The sequence below is a fragment of the Bombus impatiens genome, unplaced genomic scaffold, assembly GCF_000188095.3.
Source record: "Bombus impatiens unplaced genomic scaffold, BIMP_2.2 scf_0463, whole genome shotgun sequence".
Lineage (NCBI taxonomy): Eukaryota > Metazoa > Arthropoda > Insecta > Hymenoptera > Apidae > Bombus > Bombus impatiens.
Genome location: NT_176882.1, coordinates 876,478 through 898,003, shown reverse-complemented (window position 1 = coordinate 898,003; position 21,526 = coordinate 876,478). Strand labels below are relative to the sequence as shown.

Below are 21,526 nucleotides of genomic sequence, written 5' to 3'. Positions count from 1 at the left end.
GCTTTCGGTTGTCGCGTAAATAATTCCGCCGACACGTATCACCGATGGCGTGTATTATTTCGAGAATTATCACCACGTTTCCCCTCCGACGTTTCTCGTCAACTTTTGTTTCGGTGTGATTTTCACGAAGACACTCGTCTCAGAAATTCCCTCATTATCATATTACCTAGTTACCTCGTTGTACGTCCGCCACTCGGCCTCGAGTAGCTGCCTGGCAAATTTTCGACGAAGATCAAGCATTTTAAGCCTTGCAAGCTGGTTTCTTGTCTGAACAAGGATTTGTCAGGATCCTCTTTTGCTGCGTTTAATTGTCTTCCTTGATTTAGAGGTCACTCCGATAAGATATAAGCTACGTATATACAGTAGACACTGACAGATGTCGATATATACAGCTTCACGAAAGTATCCGAACGTTTACAGACATTTTTCATGAATACGTTAATGTGCGTTAATATGAAATATCTTGAGACTTGATTAGCACCGTGATATGATTATCGTGATCGCATTGGTAATGTTTAAAAGAAATCTGGAAATATTTATAGAGATTACAAGATATTTAATACAATATATATTACACAAGCATGCATGGTATTAGTCAATTATCTGTTACATTAATAAACTTGAACAACGTGTGACTATTTTCCTGTGATAATTACGTTCTTGAAAATAATTGTCCTTCTAGATGTATATTAATTATGCATCTACGAATCCTATTATGTAGAAGCGGAGTAAACCAGTTTGGATTCTGAAAAATTTATATTCTCTGAAGAAATTTTTAATGCGAAGTCAATGCGCACGCGTGTGTGTTTTTTTTGTAGAATATTGACACGAAAATTACAAACCATTTTCTCGTTTTTCAATTTATTCAAATCATTTTATGACGGAAATATCAATAGTGATAAGTCGGCGTTTTATTTATTGCGCGAACTATTAAAAACAGAGTACGATACACGTTCCTACGATGGTCTACGTGTGAATTCAATTAATTGTACGTAGAAAAGTTTTACTTCTATCTTTTTCCCAGCAATATACCATTTGAAAATACATTTCCTGTAGTTTGACGTATAAATAAAAAGCGACCTTTTTGTATTTTTATTTCGTGCAAATACTCGTTTTATTTTATACGACAAAAGTAGAAAGGTAAAAATAGAACGAAATACAATGTCCAGCTCGGCTCTTAACATAGCGTTACAAATGTTTAATGAATTAATTCAGCACCTCGCTATATTCTGCCCTGTGATATACTCGCGAAAAATGGGGCACCGTATCGATAAAAAGCGAGAAACTATTAAGAGCTTCCTGCGAAAGATTTGGAATTTGCGAACAGGTCTTTAGAAAGACGGGTCATTGGCCGAGGCAGGTTTTCCGATTCCGGTCGGTCGGATATACGCGGCTTCGATGATTCCCTCTTAATCTGTTACCGACCAGCGACACGAGGGGATCGGAACTGAAACGTTATACCCGTAGTAATGTTAGCAAGTAGCAAGCATTACATGGTGTTAGGTTGCTTCAACGAAATCGGACGCTCTGCCTTGGGACTACGTATCGTGTGCATCACCCTCCAACTATGGCACGTTTTAAAGCATAAGCGTCGAAAAGCTGCAATTGAATTAATTGTAGAATTACCAGAATTATCATAATCATCGATTCGTAATTGTTCATATAAATTTTATAAACCTCGTAGATTTGATGTATTTGTTTTATTATTTGAAAATGAATTAAATATTCTAGGAAATTTGGACTATTATTATTATTGTTATTTTCTTGGAAATTTGAATTATTAATACAATGAAAATTTTCACGGAAATTTGAACTATTAATGTAATGAAGTTTTCTCGGCAATTTGAATTATTAATATAATGAAATTTTCTCGGCAATTTAAATTATTAATATAATGAAATTTTCTTGGATGTTTGAATTATTCGATGCTGCGTTTTTCACAATTTCAGTGATCTTTTTCTAAAGAATGTTTTCATCCTTGCATCGTGTATTCTTTAATCAAAATGTGCATCATATTCATTACTCGTGTTAATTATAATTATGCTTTACACAATTGTGGTGTTTTTTTTATTACCATATATATGTTTTAGATTTACTTTCGTTTACCGTATCCTTCATTGCGATTCATTAAGCTACAAACTGGACGTTTTTTAGCCACCGCTAATTCAAGCGTTAATAGTCGACAAATTGCCTCGAACACGGCAAAATTAACAATATTTAGAATTAATTACTTATCGTTTGATCCTTCGTGTTGCTACTTTTAACCTTTTTATCTTACATTTTATAATTCGTTGTATATAGATCAGCATACCATAACTGGGTCCGGGAGCGACAACAGGGACCTGCATTACGGATTCATCGAACGGCCAAGATCATCCTGTGAAATACCTCGAGTGCCTGGAAGCAAGTAAGGAAACTTTTTCTCTCCCTCTGTATCGACCAGCGATACCAACCCCGTATCGATTTCGATTAGCCGGCTCAAGGAAAAAGACGGCTGAAATTTTACGAATCTCGTGGAATATCTCCTCTTGATAAGTACACTGTCTATTGTTGCACACCAGTATATGCATTATTTATACGTCGTGGCTATTGTACGAAGTTTCATTGTATTCACGACGCATTATATCGCACATACTAATGCGCTCGTGCACAGAGTTTATATAATTTTGAATAGGGATCGTCCGGTCTATCCTCAGGACAGTCTTAAATTTTAGCGCGTTCGCGACAAGCGATCGAAGTCTAACTCTCATCTTTGTATTTTATTAGTCGTCTTATCTATCATCTACTTTCTAAACGATTGTCTAATAATATCATATAGTAGAAGCTTGATTATTAAAACATCGATTAAACGATCGATCATCGAAGAGTTAATTAGCGAAACATTTGACGATGGTTGGCCGTAAGAAAAATTATAAATTCCTTAGCTTTTGGAAAGCTATCCGTTTAATGTTAACGTTTGAAGATAACAGATGATAAAAGTGATAAGTTCGTTCGTGTAGAATTTTGCTATTCTAATATTATCCAATGTTTAAGGGGAGTATACACGTTATAATTTCTTCGGATAAATAATTATATTCTACTCTAGTCGAAATATTCCAGTTAATTCAACAAATTCTAGTTAATCTCGTAGAATTTGAGTTCCTAGTTTTGCACTTTCGTATTACGGTTGGACAACATTGACATTGGTCGAAGTCGTTTCGAGAATGACTGGCGCCTCGAGACTCTGACAGTTACTATAGATTCTCGTGCGCTTCTCTCTCGTAAATGCATCGATTTCTGATTGAAGCACGTATTTGTCTTGCAGCATAGATCCGAGCTCTCAGCCACCAGGACAGCAAATTCCCATAGGCAACACGCGATCGTTGCCCGACCTGGTCCACTTCCCGTCGGATCAAGAGGATCACTCGAGCAGTACACCATTCAGCAACGTAAGTTCGTCCAATTACGTGTCCTTCACGCGGCTCAGTTTCTTCTTAAACCTTACGAGGCTGTACATTCGTAAATCACCTTTTATTACAGTCGTAGCTTCCTTCGTTATTTTATTTATTTATTTATTTTATTTTATCGTGTTCATTATAAAGGGGAATTTCTGTCTTTGGTATTCGTCGGTCTAATCTCTTAAGCTGATTCGTCGTACGCTATCGCTGAAAGATATGCGGGCGCTTGTTTCTATCCGATAAAATTAAATTCAGTTAGAAAATTGCAAACAAGAAGACCAAGTACGATTTTATACTTCATTAGAGAACTTTATTAGAGAATCGCAATATGAAATTTATTTTTAAAAGATAACTTACGATAGAAGAACTGTCATTTGTAAGCGTTAAACGTTACGGAGCAGTTTTATTATTTTAAAAGCTCATTGTCTTCGATTTCATTTCCTTTGGACAAAGCCCTTTCAAATTAATACAGAGAAATTAATTGCATCAATAAAATTAAGGACTCGTTCAAATTTCCACGAATTAATTTTAATATATCATTGATAAAGTTTTGAATAAAGAAGAGTATCTATATATAATTGATTGCATAAGATATAAACTATTGCTTTTAATAGTTCGTCTGGTATTAATATTTATCGTCACACATATTTCACGTGTTATCTATACAAATCGATCGAAGGGTTCATACATTTACCAGTGGCTGGGTACAGTGTACAGTTCAAACGTCCCCTTTTCTTCATATTTATTTCGGATATACTACAAGATCATGTAATTTTATGTGACTTTGACTCTTTAGCACCGAGTCTCCTTCGTACTATAGCCGAAACTTTCTTTCTTTATCTAGTTATCTAGCTATAAATTCTATAGTTATCTAAATTCTAAATTCTAATTCTAACAGAAACACGTTTCTTCTAGCTTCTCGCGAAGGAGAAATAACGCATTATAAATCCACTTTGATCGAAAATAAATACATTTATCATTCAGTTTTTTGATAATTCGTTCAACTATGATTTAAATATACGTAAGGTATCAAAGTTGAAAAGGATAAAGAAATTACTCCGAGTCTCCTGAATTCGTACAATTGAATTATCCCTTGAACCATTAGTTTCTGCAAATATCATTTACATAACTATCAGCTTGAGAGGCTAGTCTCTCTAATCCAAGACACGACTTTTCCTCGATAAAACTGTAAAACGAAGAAAACGATGCTCTGTTCGGATTAGCCAACTTACTAATTGCAATTAACTAACTAATATCACTATCGGGTTTCTATTCTCCTTCTCGTTAGTCAGATCATTTAACGTGAAGTAAGCCGACTAATCCGGACGAGGCATGACGAATTTAAATAACAGGTGGTATTCAGTTCGAAATTCATCGTATCGCCATGTCGTATCAACTTCGTGCAAAAATGCGTCCGCGGAAACGGTGTACGTGTCGATATCGGAATAATCGCGCGCGATTACGATATATATATCTTTTTTTGCCCTATTTTCAACACGTTCTCAACCCGTTTGACCGCGTCTACTTTTATTTTGTTCCCTTTTCTTTCTTTCTTACATATCCACTACAGACCGTGTCATATCAGGTAGCGTCGCGTGACGTTCGAGTAACATAAAAGACTTAGGTAGCGTTTCCTTGGTAGAAAGGAATCTGTTTTGAAATGGTGGTACTGCTGGTGTATTCCAGAGTCGTGAAACGAGCAGTCCCACAAATCTGTCGCCGACCAGCTTACCCCAAGCTGGGAGGCTATCCTTTTCGCAGGATCAGACCAGCGCCCAAGTAAATATCCTCGCGATCCTGTACGGTACACAGTATCGGGTTCTTAGAGAATGTTGCTGCACCTGCCAACTCTATAGTCGACAGCGCTGTGTCTTTCTTCACCGTTCACTTGAACTGAAGTACTGTTCTCTATTCTCGTAACTCTGATTGAGAAATTCGCTTTGGATTGATCAAACTCGATATTACAAATGCCGTAAATATTTGACTTCGGGTTTGAAACATAGAGAAAGACGCGGTCTCGTCGACTATGCGTATAGTATATTAGGTACTTGCAGATGAAATAGCCGAATTTTTGACAAGATTTTTAAGATATTTATAGCTTTTTGAAAAATATCTGATTTCTAGTGATAATAATGAACTGTAAAGGAAGGGAGAAGATTTTATATATGAAGGAGACAGCTTTGGAAATTATTTACTGTCACTTAGATTTCCATTTAGAGCTTCTTGAATGTGGAATTTAGAACGAGTCTATATTCGTAGCGGTTTGGAAGAATGTGGTTGACCGACTGTAATTGACAATTCCAAATATCACAAGTTAGTAGGTCAGATGTAAAAATTAGATGAGAACGTATAAATTTAATGTGACTAATTTTAAGTTTAATGTTCGTTATTTCTGATTAATCTTTATTTGGAAAAAATCGTAAAATCGGCCATTTCATATGCAACAACCTAAAAGAGAGATGCCTGGTCTCTATAAAGCTAGTTAGTAGGAATCAGAACGTAACGGCTGGTACATGCGTAGTGTTGCATGGAAAAAAGATGTTCTGTGCTTTTCTGTGCTTCGATAACCATCGCTGTGTTACGAGTACAACGTCACAGAGCTTTCGGATAAACAGTAGCGTATCGTCGTTATTAAAACGGAACGTAATGGCGCGATGTTCGAACGCGATTTCCGTACGACTCGACGAGAAAGAACGAAATCGACGATCGGATTAGCGATTTCGTTTTTCCACGCAGACTTATCGCCACCGACGGTTATGAAACACTTAGATCGCCAGCTAAAGTGTTTTACTTTGTACGTAACTACTATGGCATGCCGCTCTCCACTCGCGTACAATTTCGATAGAGTGCCATTATCGTTCTCCGATGGAGCAATCACGGCCACGGTTTGTTAATCGTTATCTAGATTAGTCGTAGCCCGGCTGAATATCGATTTTATCCTACATCCTGGTCGTAAAACGTTAATGCACCGTGGCGAAAGAAGCGTAATGCCTGTCGTTGCGTCGTGAGTTTCGCTACGAGTAAGTTCTCTCGCGAGACACGCGTACCTCGTTGTTCTAAATGCGCTAAGAAATTACGAAAATGTAATTTTATAATATACGTATCTTTTCTCCTTAATCCAGCGATCGTGTAGTTTGCCGCGAAATGGTCAAAATTTTTTAAATTGCCACTACTCTCTTGTATTATTGCTTCGAGTGAATTATAAGCGTTCGATGCATGCCCTCTTTTTCATTTAAAACGAACGATTCGATCAACATTAACAATCACGGCCACGGTTTGTTAATCGTTATCTAGATTAGTCGTAGCCCGGCTGAATATCGATTTTATCCTACATCCTGGTCGTAAAACGTTAATGCACCGTGGCGAAAGAAGCGTAATGCCTGTCGTTGCGTCGTGAGTTTCGCTACGAGTAAGTTCTCTCGCGAGACACGCGTACCTCGTTGTTCTAAATGCGCTAAGAAATTACGAAAATGTAATTTTATAATATACGTATCTTTTCTCCTTAATCCAGCGATCGTGTAGTTTGCCGCGAAATGGTCAAAATTTTTTAAATTGCCACTACTCTCTTGTATTATTGCTTCGAGTGAATTATAAGCGTTCGATGCATGCCCTCTTTTTCATTTAAAACGAACGATTCGATCAACATTAACGATAAACGGTTTTGCGGTAAAAAAAAAAAAAAAAAAAAAGGAAAAAGATTGAATTTGGTCTCGGATCGTTTGAGCGAATTAGTACCAGCCTCCTGTACGCTTAGCGGCCACCTTTAATTTCATTTTATTTTTATTTTGCCTTTGTTGTAGTGTTTGTTTGTGTTTGTTATTTTGCAGAACCATTTATCAGTGCCTGTTAACTCTAGGTTCCTTCACACGTGTAAGGTTAGTAGCAATTTTTTTGTTCTTGCGCTTACGACAACGCCGCGCGTTTCACTACAAATCTCCTTTCGTTCTTCGATTCGTTTTTCCCCATTTTCTTTCTTTCTTTCGTTTTTAATATCGTCCTGCTTCTTAATAGTATCCGTAGCTTACGAAACAGAGGCAATAGTCGAACCGCACATGTAAAATACAGCGAAAAGTCACGGATAGTCGAACCTCGAACACGAATTCGGTGATCTCGTGACACCGCGTGTCAACGTTGCAAAGTAGAAAAAGTTTGGCCAAAAGTAGAAGTTTCGTGGAATCGTTGACACGCGATCGGGAATTAGCTCTTGTGCTTTTTCCGGACGAAAATACGCGGATAGAATTTCATCGATGAATTTCTCACTGAGATCGTCGGAGGCGTAAACATTCGATCGGAAATTTTTCCACCGCGTAAATGGAAAATGTTTGTCGTCGAGTTTCGAACTCGTTTCCATGGTCCGTTTCTTAGCTGGGGGAAGGTTATTTCGCGCTGGCACGATGGTTAGAAGTTCCATATCGGAGCTGGAGAACTTTGCCAGCTAAATGAATCCGATATCTTTGTGAATCTTGTTTGCATTCGCGAGGGCTCCGAGGAAAAGAGGAACTTTTATCGGTCGAGTCACTCGACCGGATAGACGTTAATTGTCCGCTTAAGAAGAAAAAGCTCGGCCGTCGCGGATGAATAACGTTTACCTGATAAAGCTCGCTGGTTCGTAATTAAATTGGAAATTGAAGAAAACGTCCGCCCCTCGGGCGATCTCGGCCTTTTCGGTTTCGTGTAAATACAATGGAACCTTTAGTATCCGAAGAGGAAAATTGCAATGAAAATGACGACGAAGCCTTCTCAATCCGAAGTATTATTGCATTAGACAGAGACCTTAGACTATTTAAGGCACAACTGAATTCAACGCAGGTCAACGCCATTAAGAATCTTACGATTTGATTTATCAGCAGAATAAAAGATATACGATCCGCGAATATAGTTAACTAAATATTACATTTATATTACATATTATCCTTCGTAATTATCCTTGTATTATACTTTCTGAAATATCCAGTGCCTACAAATAACATTGGCGTACTATTGTGCTTATTCCAGTATTTATATATCGACTAATTGGGTCCAAGTATCTTAAATTTACGTATCGTATCGTTTAATAGAATTTTCATATAATTATGAAAATTCGATATTATGAAAATGAAAAGATTTGTTGGAGAACGAGGACGTATGTAGAACAATATACAACTGTAGAATAATAATTACGGAGAAAACTAATTACAAGACCGTTCTATCATCTGGAAATTCCTTCAGCCGAACAATCACGTATCTCCCTATTAATTCGGATAATGGAGGTTTTACCGTACCACGAAAAGAGACGAGCACCGCGGTCGTCGGTGAACCGCGTTTCCCGTGACTTTGAACGTTCGCAATCGGCATAGAAATCGATCGCGCGAGCCTCGCATAGCTACCGCTACTAACCATTCAGACTGAGGCTAGGCGAAGGAAAAAAAGAAACCACCGACCGATCGTTAATAGCTGTGCCTATGAAACAGGGTGTGGCGCTAGAAAACAGCACAAGTACTTCGCAACAGGATCTTCAGAGTTATTCGCAACAACCGGTGCCTCAGCCACCGACGGCGACGTCCCACAGTCCAACTGGTCACTACATTTATCAGCAACCGCACAGTCCTGTGCCACCGCAAAGTCCAGTTAGTATATCACGTTATTCGCGTTCGTTTCTCCTTTCCTCTGCTCGATTCCTCAAACGTTTATACCCTACGAGGATCTCGTTCGCAAGCTTCCAGCTTATGAAACGAGGCAAAAAACGATCGGATGGTAGCTTGAAATTCTTTCGCAGTCGAAAGGTCGACCGCGTCGTTTTTCTTTTTCTTTTTTTTTTTTTTATTTCCAAGCATCCTGTCGGATCGAATGATTTAGACCGCCACGAAGGTTAATTGGTTTTTAGTCGCGTATTTTGCCAAGGGCAGAGGACGACGGAGTATACGATGTGTGACAAGGAAAAAGAGAATTTATTGATATAATGGTTCTTCTTGTGGCTGTTCTTAGAAGTCGTCGCAGACACAGCAACCGCAGCTCAACTCCTTAGGCTCGTACAGATCCTCGCAGCAGGTGAATAGGCCGTCGCCTCAATCGTCACCCGGACTAACGATTCAAGTAAGTATTTTTATAATAAGTGTTTATGGATCAATAATGGAAAAATAAATAACGGAAATTAAATAGCGGAAATATAATTTTGCAAAGATTCAATATTCCTTTTAGTTATTATTTTATAGTTACGAGTATGTTATATACAATATACGAGGTAAAAGGCAAAAAGTACATAGAATTCGATCGAATAATAAAAGAAGTAATAATGGAATAATAGAAATAACAGGAGTGTAAATAACTGGTGTAATCTGTGATCGATCGCAGGGCAGCCCATTGAGTTACAGTAATAATCCATCGGCGCCTCCTAGTCCCACGGGTCATCCAGGTCCACCGAACTTAACGTCAGAGAACATCGACCAAAACAATTACTTCCTGAACCAGGCACAGGCAGCGGCGCTTCAGCAGGACTTCGAGCAGTTCACGATGGTTAGTAAAAGGAGTCCGTCCTTATCGTGGAGTATCGTGGTTTTCGTATTCAGCCACCGTCTCGTGTTCTCTTCCTTTCACAACGATCCAACGCGGTGCCTCAGGTTTAAATCTTTCAGACAATTTCACGTTGTCTTGGTGAGAAAGTATCTTTGGAAACGACTCGACGAATCGTCCCGATCGTTCGTTCGATTTTACAGGATTCGGAGCGTCGCTCAAGGGATCTTCGAATATCTCCCTTATTATCAAGAGTGGCGCTATCGACATCACGTTGCGTTTCGGCCGTGAACAACGCTTCACCGGTGTTGTTTTATTGCTCGTAACGCGGAAGCTAAATCGATAGCACTGCGGTTGAGACATTTTATTTAACATCGCACAGCAGTGGAGCACGCATGCTTCACGTTCGACTCGTGCTACTTTCCATTATAATTGATTTTAATTTATAATTGTAACGAAAACGACGATTGATTTTTTTCTTTTTTCTTTTTTTTTTTTTTTTTTTTTTTTTTTTATTTGGAGCTCATGGTAATCCAATCTCACCACGAACGATACTTTGTAGAAGAACATCCAACCGACGTATAAATATTCTTCTTTTCTAGGTATCTAACGACGACTCTATGCGGCGAGGCCTGCTATTGTCCAGACACGGTGGTATCCGTCCTCTTCTGGATAGGTTACTTCAACAGCGCTCTGAACCCGCTTATTTATGCGTACTTCAACCGCGACTTCCGCGAGGCCTTCAAGGACACGCTGATGAGCGCCCTGCCGTGTTGTGCGAGCTGCTGGAAAACCCCGTCAGAGTTCGTCTAGCGAAAGAAACCCCCGTGAACAGTCGCGTCGAGCAAGCTGTGGTTTTTTTTTTTTTTTTTTTTTTTTTTTTTTTTTTTTTTTTTTAGATAGTAGCGTCTTTTGGTACTCGGAATCGAGATTATGATAAATGATCTACAGTGGCTGATAAAAGTATTTCAACGCTTAAAAGACACTTACGCATGTAGTTGTACATGTTGCGTAAAACATTTTGAAATACAATCAGCACCGTAACGAGACACGATCGTTATGATCGTATTGCTAAAGTTTGAAACCAATCTGATAATGTATATAGAAATTAAAAGACACACGTGTTATATGTATTCGTAAAAGATTTCTACGAGCGTTCGAACACTTTTGTAAGCTACTGTGTACGTCCTAATTTATGGTTAAACGAAAATTACACGGTTCTACGGAAATAACTCTCGTCACGGTTCCACGCCTTCGTCGTTTAATTAGGTACCTTCTGCGACAGAATTGCGGATACGCTTATAGTAATCGCGCAATACGAGCAATATTTTGTTTAAGAAGATTCGAATATATCGGTCAGAGACTAAAGACACACAGAAGTATTCTTTCAAGAAAAAAAAAAGAGAAAGAAAGGATAAACATGGACAAGGATACACGAGTCTCTTATTACGAGTATGAGCCCGTCAATTATTTTTCGTCCAAAAAAGTTCATCCCGTGTTGCGTCGCTTTTCCGCTTTCCTTTGGTCGCTAGTTTTCCATACGAGGCGCATTGTTTCGATCGAAAAATTCCTGGCGCACCAAAGTACATCTTATCCATCGAATAATTCTTTCACGGAAACTTCTGACGATTCGTTCGAGAGACACGCAACTTTGCATCTCTGTAACGTAGATCACGCGGACTCGACAACAACTACGTTTTAATTGGATCGTAATTGTTTGTTTGTGCATACGGAAGGGAGTGGTAAGTACGCGAACAGTTATCGTTTCGTTTGCGTAAGATTTTGGGAATGCCGCTGAGTATGTATGATTTTCGACGATCCTTTACGTAGAAGCGATCCATGTAGACGCCACCTACGGTCTCGATCTGCATGATACGCAACGTCTTGTCGACGTTCGTCGACACTTTTCTCTTTATTTGTCGAGCGCGTGTCTGATTGCGATGAATTTTAGGTTCGCTCGCGATGAACGCAATTTCAACATGTTCTTGGCGCTTAATTGCTCCTATGATTTACTGCGTTACGGTTCTCATTCTTTCTGAATGCGTTTGTTTTTCTGTGTTGCCTTTAGGTAGTTGGCCATTTGTTGTATATTCCTGTATCGCGTTAAATCTTTGCCTATCGTAATTTGATATAGAACTAAGCCCAACGCTTATAAATATAATTTAACATAAAGAACCTGCCGATCGTTTATAATCTTGATCATATAGGAATAAATAGAAAAGTATAATAATTAGCAATATAATAAAAAGCAAGAACGACGATGCTGGTTAAACGTGGAACGTTGTAAATAATTGGAATATCGAGCACGAAATTTTTTTAGCGAAATCTATTTATCTTAAACTGTTTGTTTGTCCCAAAAATAACCCTTACGGGATCTCGAAAATTCATTTGATATAGATGGACTTTTGCATACCTCGTCTGAAAAAGTAAAGGCAAGTTTTTTTCATTATTAAATTATAGTCACATAATTTTTATTTTTTCCGTTCCACCCTATTAAGTATACGTTATTATTAGCATTGTGGCGTATTATTGAATGGTATGCAATCATGGTGCGAGACAAAAATAGACAACAAATGGATACCGGCCTCTTCGTTGCCCCTCGATCGTGGCTCATGGATATCCGTGCATAATTTTTCGACGTGTTCCCCCACGATGGCTGACCTTCACAAACCTAGACGATATGAATTATTCCACGTGCACGTGTTACCACGAATTTCTCCGTCACTCACGCTTTTGGTATGTCGCTCGTTTTGGTCGAGCGTTCCGGCGATTAAAAAGGTCAGAAATTATGCGAGTTAATAATCCATGAGCCGCCTGTGTCGTTGTCGCGTGCATTGTTAATCATCGCTCGTATCGACGAGCGATTAACGATCTCTCTGTTGCAAGTACGGTTCGCTTTGTTCGCTTCGAATTCTTCGTCGTTGGGATTCTTCCACGGTTTGGCAAAATCGCGCAAGCTGGAAGAACTACGTCGCCCCAAAAGCTTGAAATTACTTTCCACTTGGTTTTCTGCATGCGTCCGTAATTTTCCTTTGCCGCGAACCAGCGTTTTCGTTGTCGTTCGTAGCGAAGTACATAATTTTTCATTGCGCCCGATCGATAGACGCAGCGATTCTACGGTGCATCATTTCGAACACGCGCTTCTTTTTTTCGAACGACTGCACCAGCTCGTATTAGAGAGACACGATCTCTTTTCCCCTCGCATTCCTGTAGCCGGGTTACTGGATATCCGACGAATTTAAGGTGTCAGCGCGCATAATGACAAAATTGTTTGTATCAGTTACGAAATGAAATAATTATCCTAGCAAGAGATCGATAAACAATGTACTACACGAGCCTCTCGGAAGACAAATTGATCGATTACGTTTCTAGTTTTTACCTAAACATATACACAAGCATTTACGTGATTAGTAGACTGCGGATATTCATGCGTTTATATGTAGAATACATACGATATATAAATACAAAATATCTAAAGTAAATTACTCGCTAGAATGTTCAATTGTTACTTGACATCTGTTTCTTTCTGATTTCGGTTATGTTTGGGAAAAATCCGCGGTCTAACGATCTATGTTTGAATCTCTCAGAGAACGAAAGAACCTTTTTATCGATTAGAAACGCGAATCGTTAGACTTCACACATTCATGTATTACACCTTGATATTTACTTCTTCTATTTAGAGTATCATCGCAATCCTGTTATTCGATACTTTATTGCCAATAATTTTCCTGTTATTTATTCGAAGATATCAGATACACGAGTATGTATAAATCATATGCGAGAAGCAATAATTTGTTCAAAATAGGAACATGATACACATATTAGCGATCTTTCAGCGCGAATCTCAATGAACCCGGCCACCACCAGCCACCACAGTTTACATTTCGATGGTTAATTCTTCGCCCTCGCATAAGAAAGAAAAAGAACAGAAAATACTCCTCTTTTTTAACTGCCTCGTTCTGCGAATACGATTGAAATGTTAAGCCTTGATGTTTATCTGTTGCCCGCATCCGTCAGGATTGGCCGAAATTCGCGCAGCAGCTCATGGAACTTGGTTGCACCTGGAACCCGCAGATAGAGGTGAAATAACGCCCTTGACAAACTATATGAACTTGATCCTTTTCTCACAACCCCTCGACACGACGAGCTTCCACTTTCTTCTCGCAACTTTCGCGTTCTACGTGCCGTCATCCGTTCTCCTACTTCGTTATCTTTCTTTTTTTTTCTTTCTTTTTTTTCTTCTTCTTTTCAAGCAGCCAACGATTGATCGATGTCTACGGTCGCGTTAAAAGAAACTCACGGTGTTATCACGATGTGGTCGTTGGCGCGATAATTGGCCGTTCTGGAGGCAAAGAAACGCACCAGGCGGTACTACGATTTAATAAGAACCGATCGTTGAAGCGTTTACGTTCCTATACTTCCGCTTTATCTGGCGACCTTGTCGTTGAACGCCGCCATAGCACCGGGTCCCGTGGTAAAATTTACGAAACGACGTCGTGATGGTTTATCGCACGCTTTACGCTGGATATACCGAGGTTCTAAAAGATGAATAAGACGTACCAACGTGAAAATTCCTCGGTTCGACTCGCGTGGCGCACGAGGTCCATTTGCTCGGCCCGCGATACCCCAACGAAATCGCCGTGTTATCAGGATGGTAATTTTATCATGTAAGTTTCGTATATTCGTTTTAACGCAAGTCGTTCTGATGTACCGTAACGTTCGGCGAAGGAAAAATCGAACGCCAATTTCTATGAACAAAGGAAAGAGAAGAAGGAAACGAACAAATTGCAGCATTTTTTCGCGAGTATCGAACGTTCCGTTATCTCTGAAGGAATATCCGTCGGAATTTTCATCGAGAGTGATTAAAAGCTGGTAAAGTCATTATACGTCAACGAATACAGGCTAGAAACGGAGGAACGGTAACGACCAATTCCACTAAAGAATGAACGTATCCACGTGGCGAATAAAAGCGCTTACGATTCGATCCGCCGATCCGCCTTTCGTTTTTCTCTTGCGTTTTCTTGCTCCCGCGCCCTTCCTTCTCTCAGCCTGTCCTCGTCGTTCGGCCGCACCCTACCCTTCTTCTTCGCTTCGTCCTCGCATGGAATCACCCTCGTGCTGATCGACTACGGGAAGTACGCAGTACATGCCGATGTAATTAATACACGACGATCGAGCGGATCTAGCGTCCACGGATCAGCTCTTCCGCTTCCATCCTCCCTTTATTTCTTTCTCTCTGTCTCTGTCTCTCTCTTTCTCTTTCTCTCTCTTCCAATCCCTCTGTTCGATTCACCGGAAGAATTTACATCGACGATATATCGTTACGAACATAGAGATTCACTCGTTTTTATTTTGTGTTTTTCGCTTCAGATGGACACGCCCGTGCCGACCAACATGATTGGAACGTATATCGGTTCGCCGAATCACACCACGAATTACACACAGGTGAGCAGGATTCTTCAACATTGCCGAACGGACGAATTTTTCAAAGATCGTAAATTCCACGCGTTTCTTCTTCGGCAACGTTTATTTACATTCGCATGACAACCTCGTCGCGTTCGAACCGCGTTAATTGATTTAGTAGAGTACCGACGTGTCTCGCAGGTAAACGAACAGACGCTGCGAGAATCCGTTAAACTATAATTGACGTGCTCGCTGTACCGAGTGGATTTAATGGTAAAATAGTAGGATTTCGAATGCTCGACGGAGTACAATTCGGTTTGGCATTGATTTGCAGAACGACACGATGAATGTGGGAGGTGAGTTGGGCAGCGCAGATGCCGGGTACTTCAGCACGAGTCCCCAAATGCCGTATCAACCTAACACAACGACCACTACTAGCAACAACAGCACCACCACCCAGCAACTCACGCCTCAGACACCGAACACCCCAACGATCATTCTCACTGGTGTGTTCTTGTAAAATTTTTACTTACGTCAAGAGATACGTGTTGCCTTTTTCTTCTGTTACGTATATCAACCAAGATTATTCGCTCATTTTCGATTTAATCATATTTTTCTGTCTAAACAATTTCTTAGATGTATTCTTAACACTTTACCGACCGATAGCCTGGTAATCGGCTTTTTGTCGCCGACAATCTCTCTCATTATTTGAGCAATAATTTTTTATTTAATACCAAGGTACCTTAAGAAACAACTAAAATGCGATTATCGAGGACCTGAACGATTCTTCTTTCGCAGACTTCTCCGGGGCAGACGACCTTACGAATCCAGAATTCGTAAAAGATCTCGGGACGGCGATGATGGGCGACTTCGACCCAGATCTTTTTCCATCGGACGACGCTTTGAGACAGGGTCTCGATCCCATCGACATGGATGGTCTACAAATGCTCACCGACCCGACGATGGTTATATCCGATCCCAGCGCCGAAGCCCATTTTAGGCGGGATCGACTTTAAGGCGAGACATTTTACTCATTTTCGATTATGCGCTGACTATATTACGTAGGAAGATTTATCTGTCCTGGTGTCGCGATTTATTCTTGGGACACTTTGACAAATGGGACGAGTCTTGTTCGCGGCCGTCGATGCGCTTCCAACGGGAAATCGTATTTCTACGAACGGAGCAATCGCTACCACCGCCATATCTTCGTCATCGACGTCGGAAAAAAGGAAAACGAGAACATCGTAGATCGATTAAAAATAATCGGTGGGAACGCGATCAACGAATTAATTATGCGATTCGTTCGATCTTTCTCCGTCGAAAATGCTGTAATATCGAAGACGAAAGCAACGAGAAATTACGATCGTACGTCACGAAGGCGAACAATCGGCCAGAAAACGTGTTCGCGTTGGAATCGACCAAGCGACACTGATGTCCCGTTCGTGATAAACCGTTAATTGAGGATTAAGTAATACAAATCTTTATTAATCCTTTTTTTATTTTATACTACTTTGTACATTGTATCATGTATGATCTCTAAGAAGCACAAAACAAAATGTCTACTGATTTATACATGCTTTTATCATATACGATCCTAGTAAGGTAAAAAAGAAAGATACTACTGTTTAGGTGAAAATTAACGTTTAGCGAAAATGATGAAAAAGAAAAAAGAAAAATAAGAAAAAAAAATACAGAATATGGGTTGGTTATGCTCCTCATCGACGTACGGGGAGTACTTAACGGGGAAGAAGCTATCAAGCATGTGAAACGCATAAAGACATAGACAGTGGAGAGAGGAGGGAGACACCCCTCGGTGATATCTCGCCGAAAACGATCGAGCATTTGAACACTTTACTCTCTATCCTTTCCTTCGTTGTGCACTCGCGCTCGATTCAGCGTTCACCTACATTTCGAGTTTCCTTTCCCGAACCGCTAACCGATCGATTTCGCCGAATCGTTGAACAAAGACGATTCGTTGGTTTCCACTTTGTACGTCCGAATTCGAACTTAGCGAGTTCAATTCGATTCTATATCATTTTCTTCGTTCGCAGTGTCGCTTCGCGCGGTAGACGTTAAACAAAGAGAAAAGTAAAGGTAATTACTACAAAAGAATGGAAATGAGAAAGAAGAGAAGAGAAGCAAAGAGAGAAACGAACAAAAGGTAGGAAGAAGGAAATAAAACCGCAGAGACGAGTACCTTCGGCGGTCGTCAATTGTTTTTTGAAAGTAATACGCTGTACTTTGTATACACGTAAAACATTTAAATTGGATGCCAGCGGCAGCGCTTGTCGCGTTAGACTTATTCGACTACTATAATAATTGAGAAAATAAAAAAAATAAAACGACGCTTATATCTGTATACAGTGTACGTAGTGATAATCGACCTTTTTCGAGCGTCATTCGCTCTTTGATTATATAAGCGTGCAAGAGGAACGACCGAACGAAAACGAAAAGCGCGTCCACGCAGCAAAACTTAGACTACGACACATTCGAAAGTGTTAACAGGACTATCCGCAAACTATTCGAATCACTCAGATGTTTTGTACCTTAGAATTTTATTCAATCACGCATTATATCGTATAATTGTATATTGTTAAACATTCGTCGTACGTGTTAAATAACGATAAAAATGTAAAAAAAGAGAGCGAATATGAAAACGAACACTTTACAGCGACCGCTTTATAGCCGTTCAAGTACAAAAAGGAGGAGCGCACGGTAAAGATATTGGCTCTAGCGGAGGCCGCGTTCGCACCTATCGAATCGATTCGTACGCTCGCGGCGCTACGACCATACTAGAAATCGGTCGAGTAATTCGTTTATTCGAGGCAAACGGAGAGGTTGATCGGTCGAGACGCTCGCTCGAGCGCGAACGAATGGCGCGTGATCGAAAGCCTGACACGTTTGTCGAAACTTTTTAATAGAGTTCTATTGAAATTGAATTTCGCAGAAAGTTACTCTAACGCTTGTTGACAATTTTCCAGAGTTTACGGCCGGCTTTATTTCCACGCAACGCTCCCGATCCACGCTGTGTCGCCGTTGTTTCAGGTTCTGTACCGGTTCTCGCTATACAGTCCCTGTACTGTACCGAGTATACTGCCTGTTATCGTGCCTAAGCACAACATCCGATCGTTTCCAAGTTAATCAGCAACACGCGAAACTGGCGACAGGCTTGTGCATCGATCGGACGTGATATCCTCGTAAACAACATTACAAATCATTGAATGAATGGTCGTGGTCGATTTCGAGCGATGGTTAGTTATTAACGCAGATATCCTTAGTCTCGATATCATCGATTAATCTTCATCGTCTATTCTGCGGTCCCGATAAATAACATATTTATTCGCACCTGTTCGTGTGACTCGTGTATTAATCGTAAACTTGAAAATACGTCGTGGAATAACGTAATTATAGGGTCTTTGATGGATGAACTTCCGCTTCGCGAACGAATTCTTTAACATTGTAGAAATTAATCCAGATACGGCTGAATTCTTTTCGTAGCATCTTTTTAAATTAGTCACATTTTCTCTTCGTTTGAAGCTTCAATCGAATACGATGAATACATTTTTGTACTATTCTTGGCTACTTTTTATAAATGGATTTACCCATTCTAAACGTTTTCGGGTAATATTGTAAAAATCGCGAAATGTAATAAAAATACATTGCAGTCGCCGTTTTGCAAGCTTGATTGGCATATCTAAGTTAACCCTTGAAAACTATGATTATAAAAGAACGTCTGAAATGACTGGAATGGCTGAAATTCCAGCGCAATACATAGTTTAGAAATCAATAACGTTAAACACAACAAACATGGTTTTTATTATTGTCACGTTCGATATCGAGCGAATATGTTCAACACCGTAATTCAATATTATCTTCAGTATTGAGATAGCTATGTTACTGATAATTACAAATAACGTTGCTCGTTGCGTTACTATGAAACGATAATGTTAAAATATACTCGAGGGATAAAATTTCACTCTTTTGATCATAGTTTTCGAGGGTTGCGATTAAACGATGAGAATTTGTACCCTTGGAAATTTTGATAAAATTTTATTCAACGATAACGAAAAACCCGATTCGTAGGAAAGCGCGTAGAAATTAAAAATTAGTATCGTAAATCTGTGCGTAAGAGTTTCGCGCTTAGCAACGATTTTTGCTACATCGTAGCAGAAAGTTCAAGGGCGATCAAAGGAATCAGCTTACACGAGTCGTAAGGGAAATGTTGTGTATTTAAAAAAAACCTGTTGCAATTTGTAACCTGGTTCAGGTGAACGATCGATAAAGATAGAAAGAAAGGGAGGAACTTCCCTTCGATTCGTTCACTTTTGCCACGAGAAAGTCTCGTTTCCGCGAGATGGTGCCAAAACGCGTAGATATTTGTCGCCCCATTTTATAGATTGTAAGATCGTTCTGATCGATTGGTGGGAACGTACAACGTAAACGAGCGACGTAACGATCCCCGACGATCGTCCGAACACCTGTACAAACCACCCTAGATCCGAGTCAACCACGTCAATTTTGGTGCCGCCTAGATCGAACGATCTACGACGCGCACTCTTTTCCACCGTACGCGACACTTTAGTTTTTCTAAGTCGCAATACCTAAAGCGAGCGATCAACGATTCGCGCGAGTTCCGCTTCGACTCGCCACAATGTCGTACCAGCGAGTCAAATTGTCAACGTGATCGCAGTAAACAGCTCGTTATCGATAAGATCAAGGTTCGATATCGAAAGGTCGAGGGATATGCGCCGATATAAGAAAGAAAGCGAACGTAACGGATACATTTGGTGGAATTGTTGCGGTGTGCGTCGAGTCCTGAAGGATGTCGTACCGTACTCGAAGAAATCAACGAATTCACGTAACAAAATCTCCTCGGTATCGGGAAATTCGTGAATGACCGGCGACTCGGCTCACGCTGAATCTTATTTCGTTGAGAATTTCCATAGTCTATGAATCTAGATAGCTAGACAAATGCAGCGATCGAATGAAAATTTCCGGTTTCGAGGAGCAGTTAACGCTCGACGACGCGAGGAATTATTTTGTTTGTTGATATTTAACAGAGACCTGCGTGATATTTCAGGGCATTTTCTCTTTTCCTCCTTTGCTTTAATCCTTCTTCTCCACTTTCTTCTCTCAACGTACATACGCGTACGAATGAAAAAGAATACGCGTAAAATATACCACGATCGCACTCCTTGCTCTCTTTCTCCTTTTCCAACTGTTTCTCTTCCGCCCACACACCACACGCGCACACACACATACACACACACACCCACCCTGCCCTCCTCCCCTCTCTCTCATAGACATACGTATACACGCACGCTGTTTCTGCGCTAAGAGAAAGAGAACGGTTAAAAGGATGAACACGTTGATTTATCGTCGTAAGAAACAGAGATCTGGTGTCTGCGTGACAAGCGCGCCGAAACCGAAACGAGGATACGTTTTCGTCGCGACCCGTGCGTTTAAAAAGGTTGACAAGACGACGAGAAACGACAGGAGAGAAATGCACACAGCGGATGTAGGGAAACGTCTCGACCTCTGATCGATCGTCACATCGAACGCGCGCATGCGAGGATTTTAGGAAAGAGAAACGGAAGGAAGGAAACATTGTAATATTTGTATATAGCCATGTTATCGTGGTAAAGAGAATTACCTATATTATTATAAATATTACGCATATATATACATATATACGTGTACGTATATGTTTATATATATACATACATATTATAATATATATGTGCATATATATAACGCATATTTAAGTCTGTAATGCCGTTACGTTGTTGTACCATAATTATTGTGAACACCATTTCTCAGACATCGATTTTTTTAAATAAAAAGAAAGTCTCAATATCGACATGCACTAAGTACCAAGCAGAGCATCCGTCGGAACAAAAACATCCACCGCACAGAACGATCCGGTTTCTTATCTTATAACAAGATTAGCCACCATTTTTTCGCCTCGTCTCGTCTTCAACCGCGTCGCCTTCTTACGCTCACCTACTATGACGTTTTCACGCTCGGATTTTCACCATTTGCGCTCGTTTTAGTCCTTGCTCGACTGCGCGCCTACCGCGAAATTATCACGCGACCTACGCTGACCTTCCAAAACGCTTGCAACAAAAAGAAGAAACGTCAATTTTCCTGGCTTGAGATTTATCAATTATATCGCGTTCGGAAATCAACGCGAGCTT

General features: G+C 40.1%; 1 protein-coding gene across 8 annotated transcripts in view; it reads left to right on the top strand.

Moving 5' to 3' along the window:
- Positions 1 to 19,612, top strand: part of LOC100747412 (CREB-regulated transcription coactivator 1) — a 62,167-nt gene extending 42,555 nt beyond the window's left edge. Inside the window, exons 4-14 of one of the 8 annotated variants that reach the window (XM_024368618.2) lie at positions 2,302 to 2,407; positions 3,305 to 3,428; positions 5,124 to 5,216; positions 8,888 to 9,043; positions 9,402 to 9,509; positions 9,768 to 9,929; positions 11,663 to 11,668; positions 13,944 to 14,006; positions 15,297 to 15,371; positions 15,664 to 15,835; positions 16,128 to 19,612. In XM_024368618.2, coding sequence (XP_024224386.1) covers positions 2,302 to 2,407; positions 3,305 to 3,428; positions 5,124 to 5,216; positions 8,888 to 9,043; positions 9,402 to 9,509; positions 9,768 to 9,929; positions 11,663 to 11,668; positions 13,944 to 14,006; positions 15,297 to 15,371; positions 15,664 to 15,835; positions 16,128 to 16,345 — 1,283 coding nt within the window. In that variant the 3' untranslated portion in view covers positions 16,346 to 19,612. Of the gene's footprint in view, positions 1 to 2,301; positions 2,408 to 3,304; positions 3,429 to 5,123; positions 5,217 to 7,264; positions 7,313 to 8,887; positions 9,044 to 9,401; positions 9,510 to 9,767; positions 9,930 to 11,662; positions 11,669 to 13,943; positions 14,007 to 15,296; positions 15,372 to 15,663; positions 15,836 to 16,127 lie in introns of all 8 variants that reach the window. The other 7 variants (XM_024368624.2, XM_024368620.2, XM_024368619.2 and 4 more) reach the window with 7 other exon arrangements.
- The last annotated feature ends 1,914 nt before the right edge of the window (positions 19,613 to 21,526 follow it).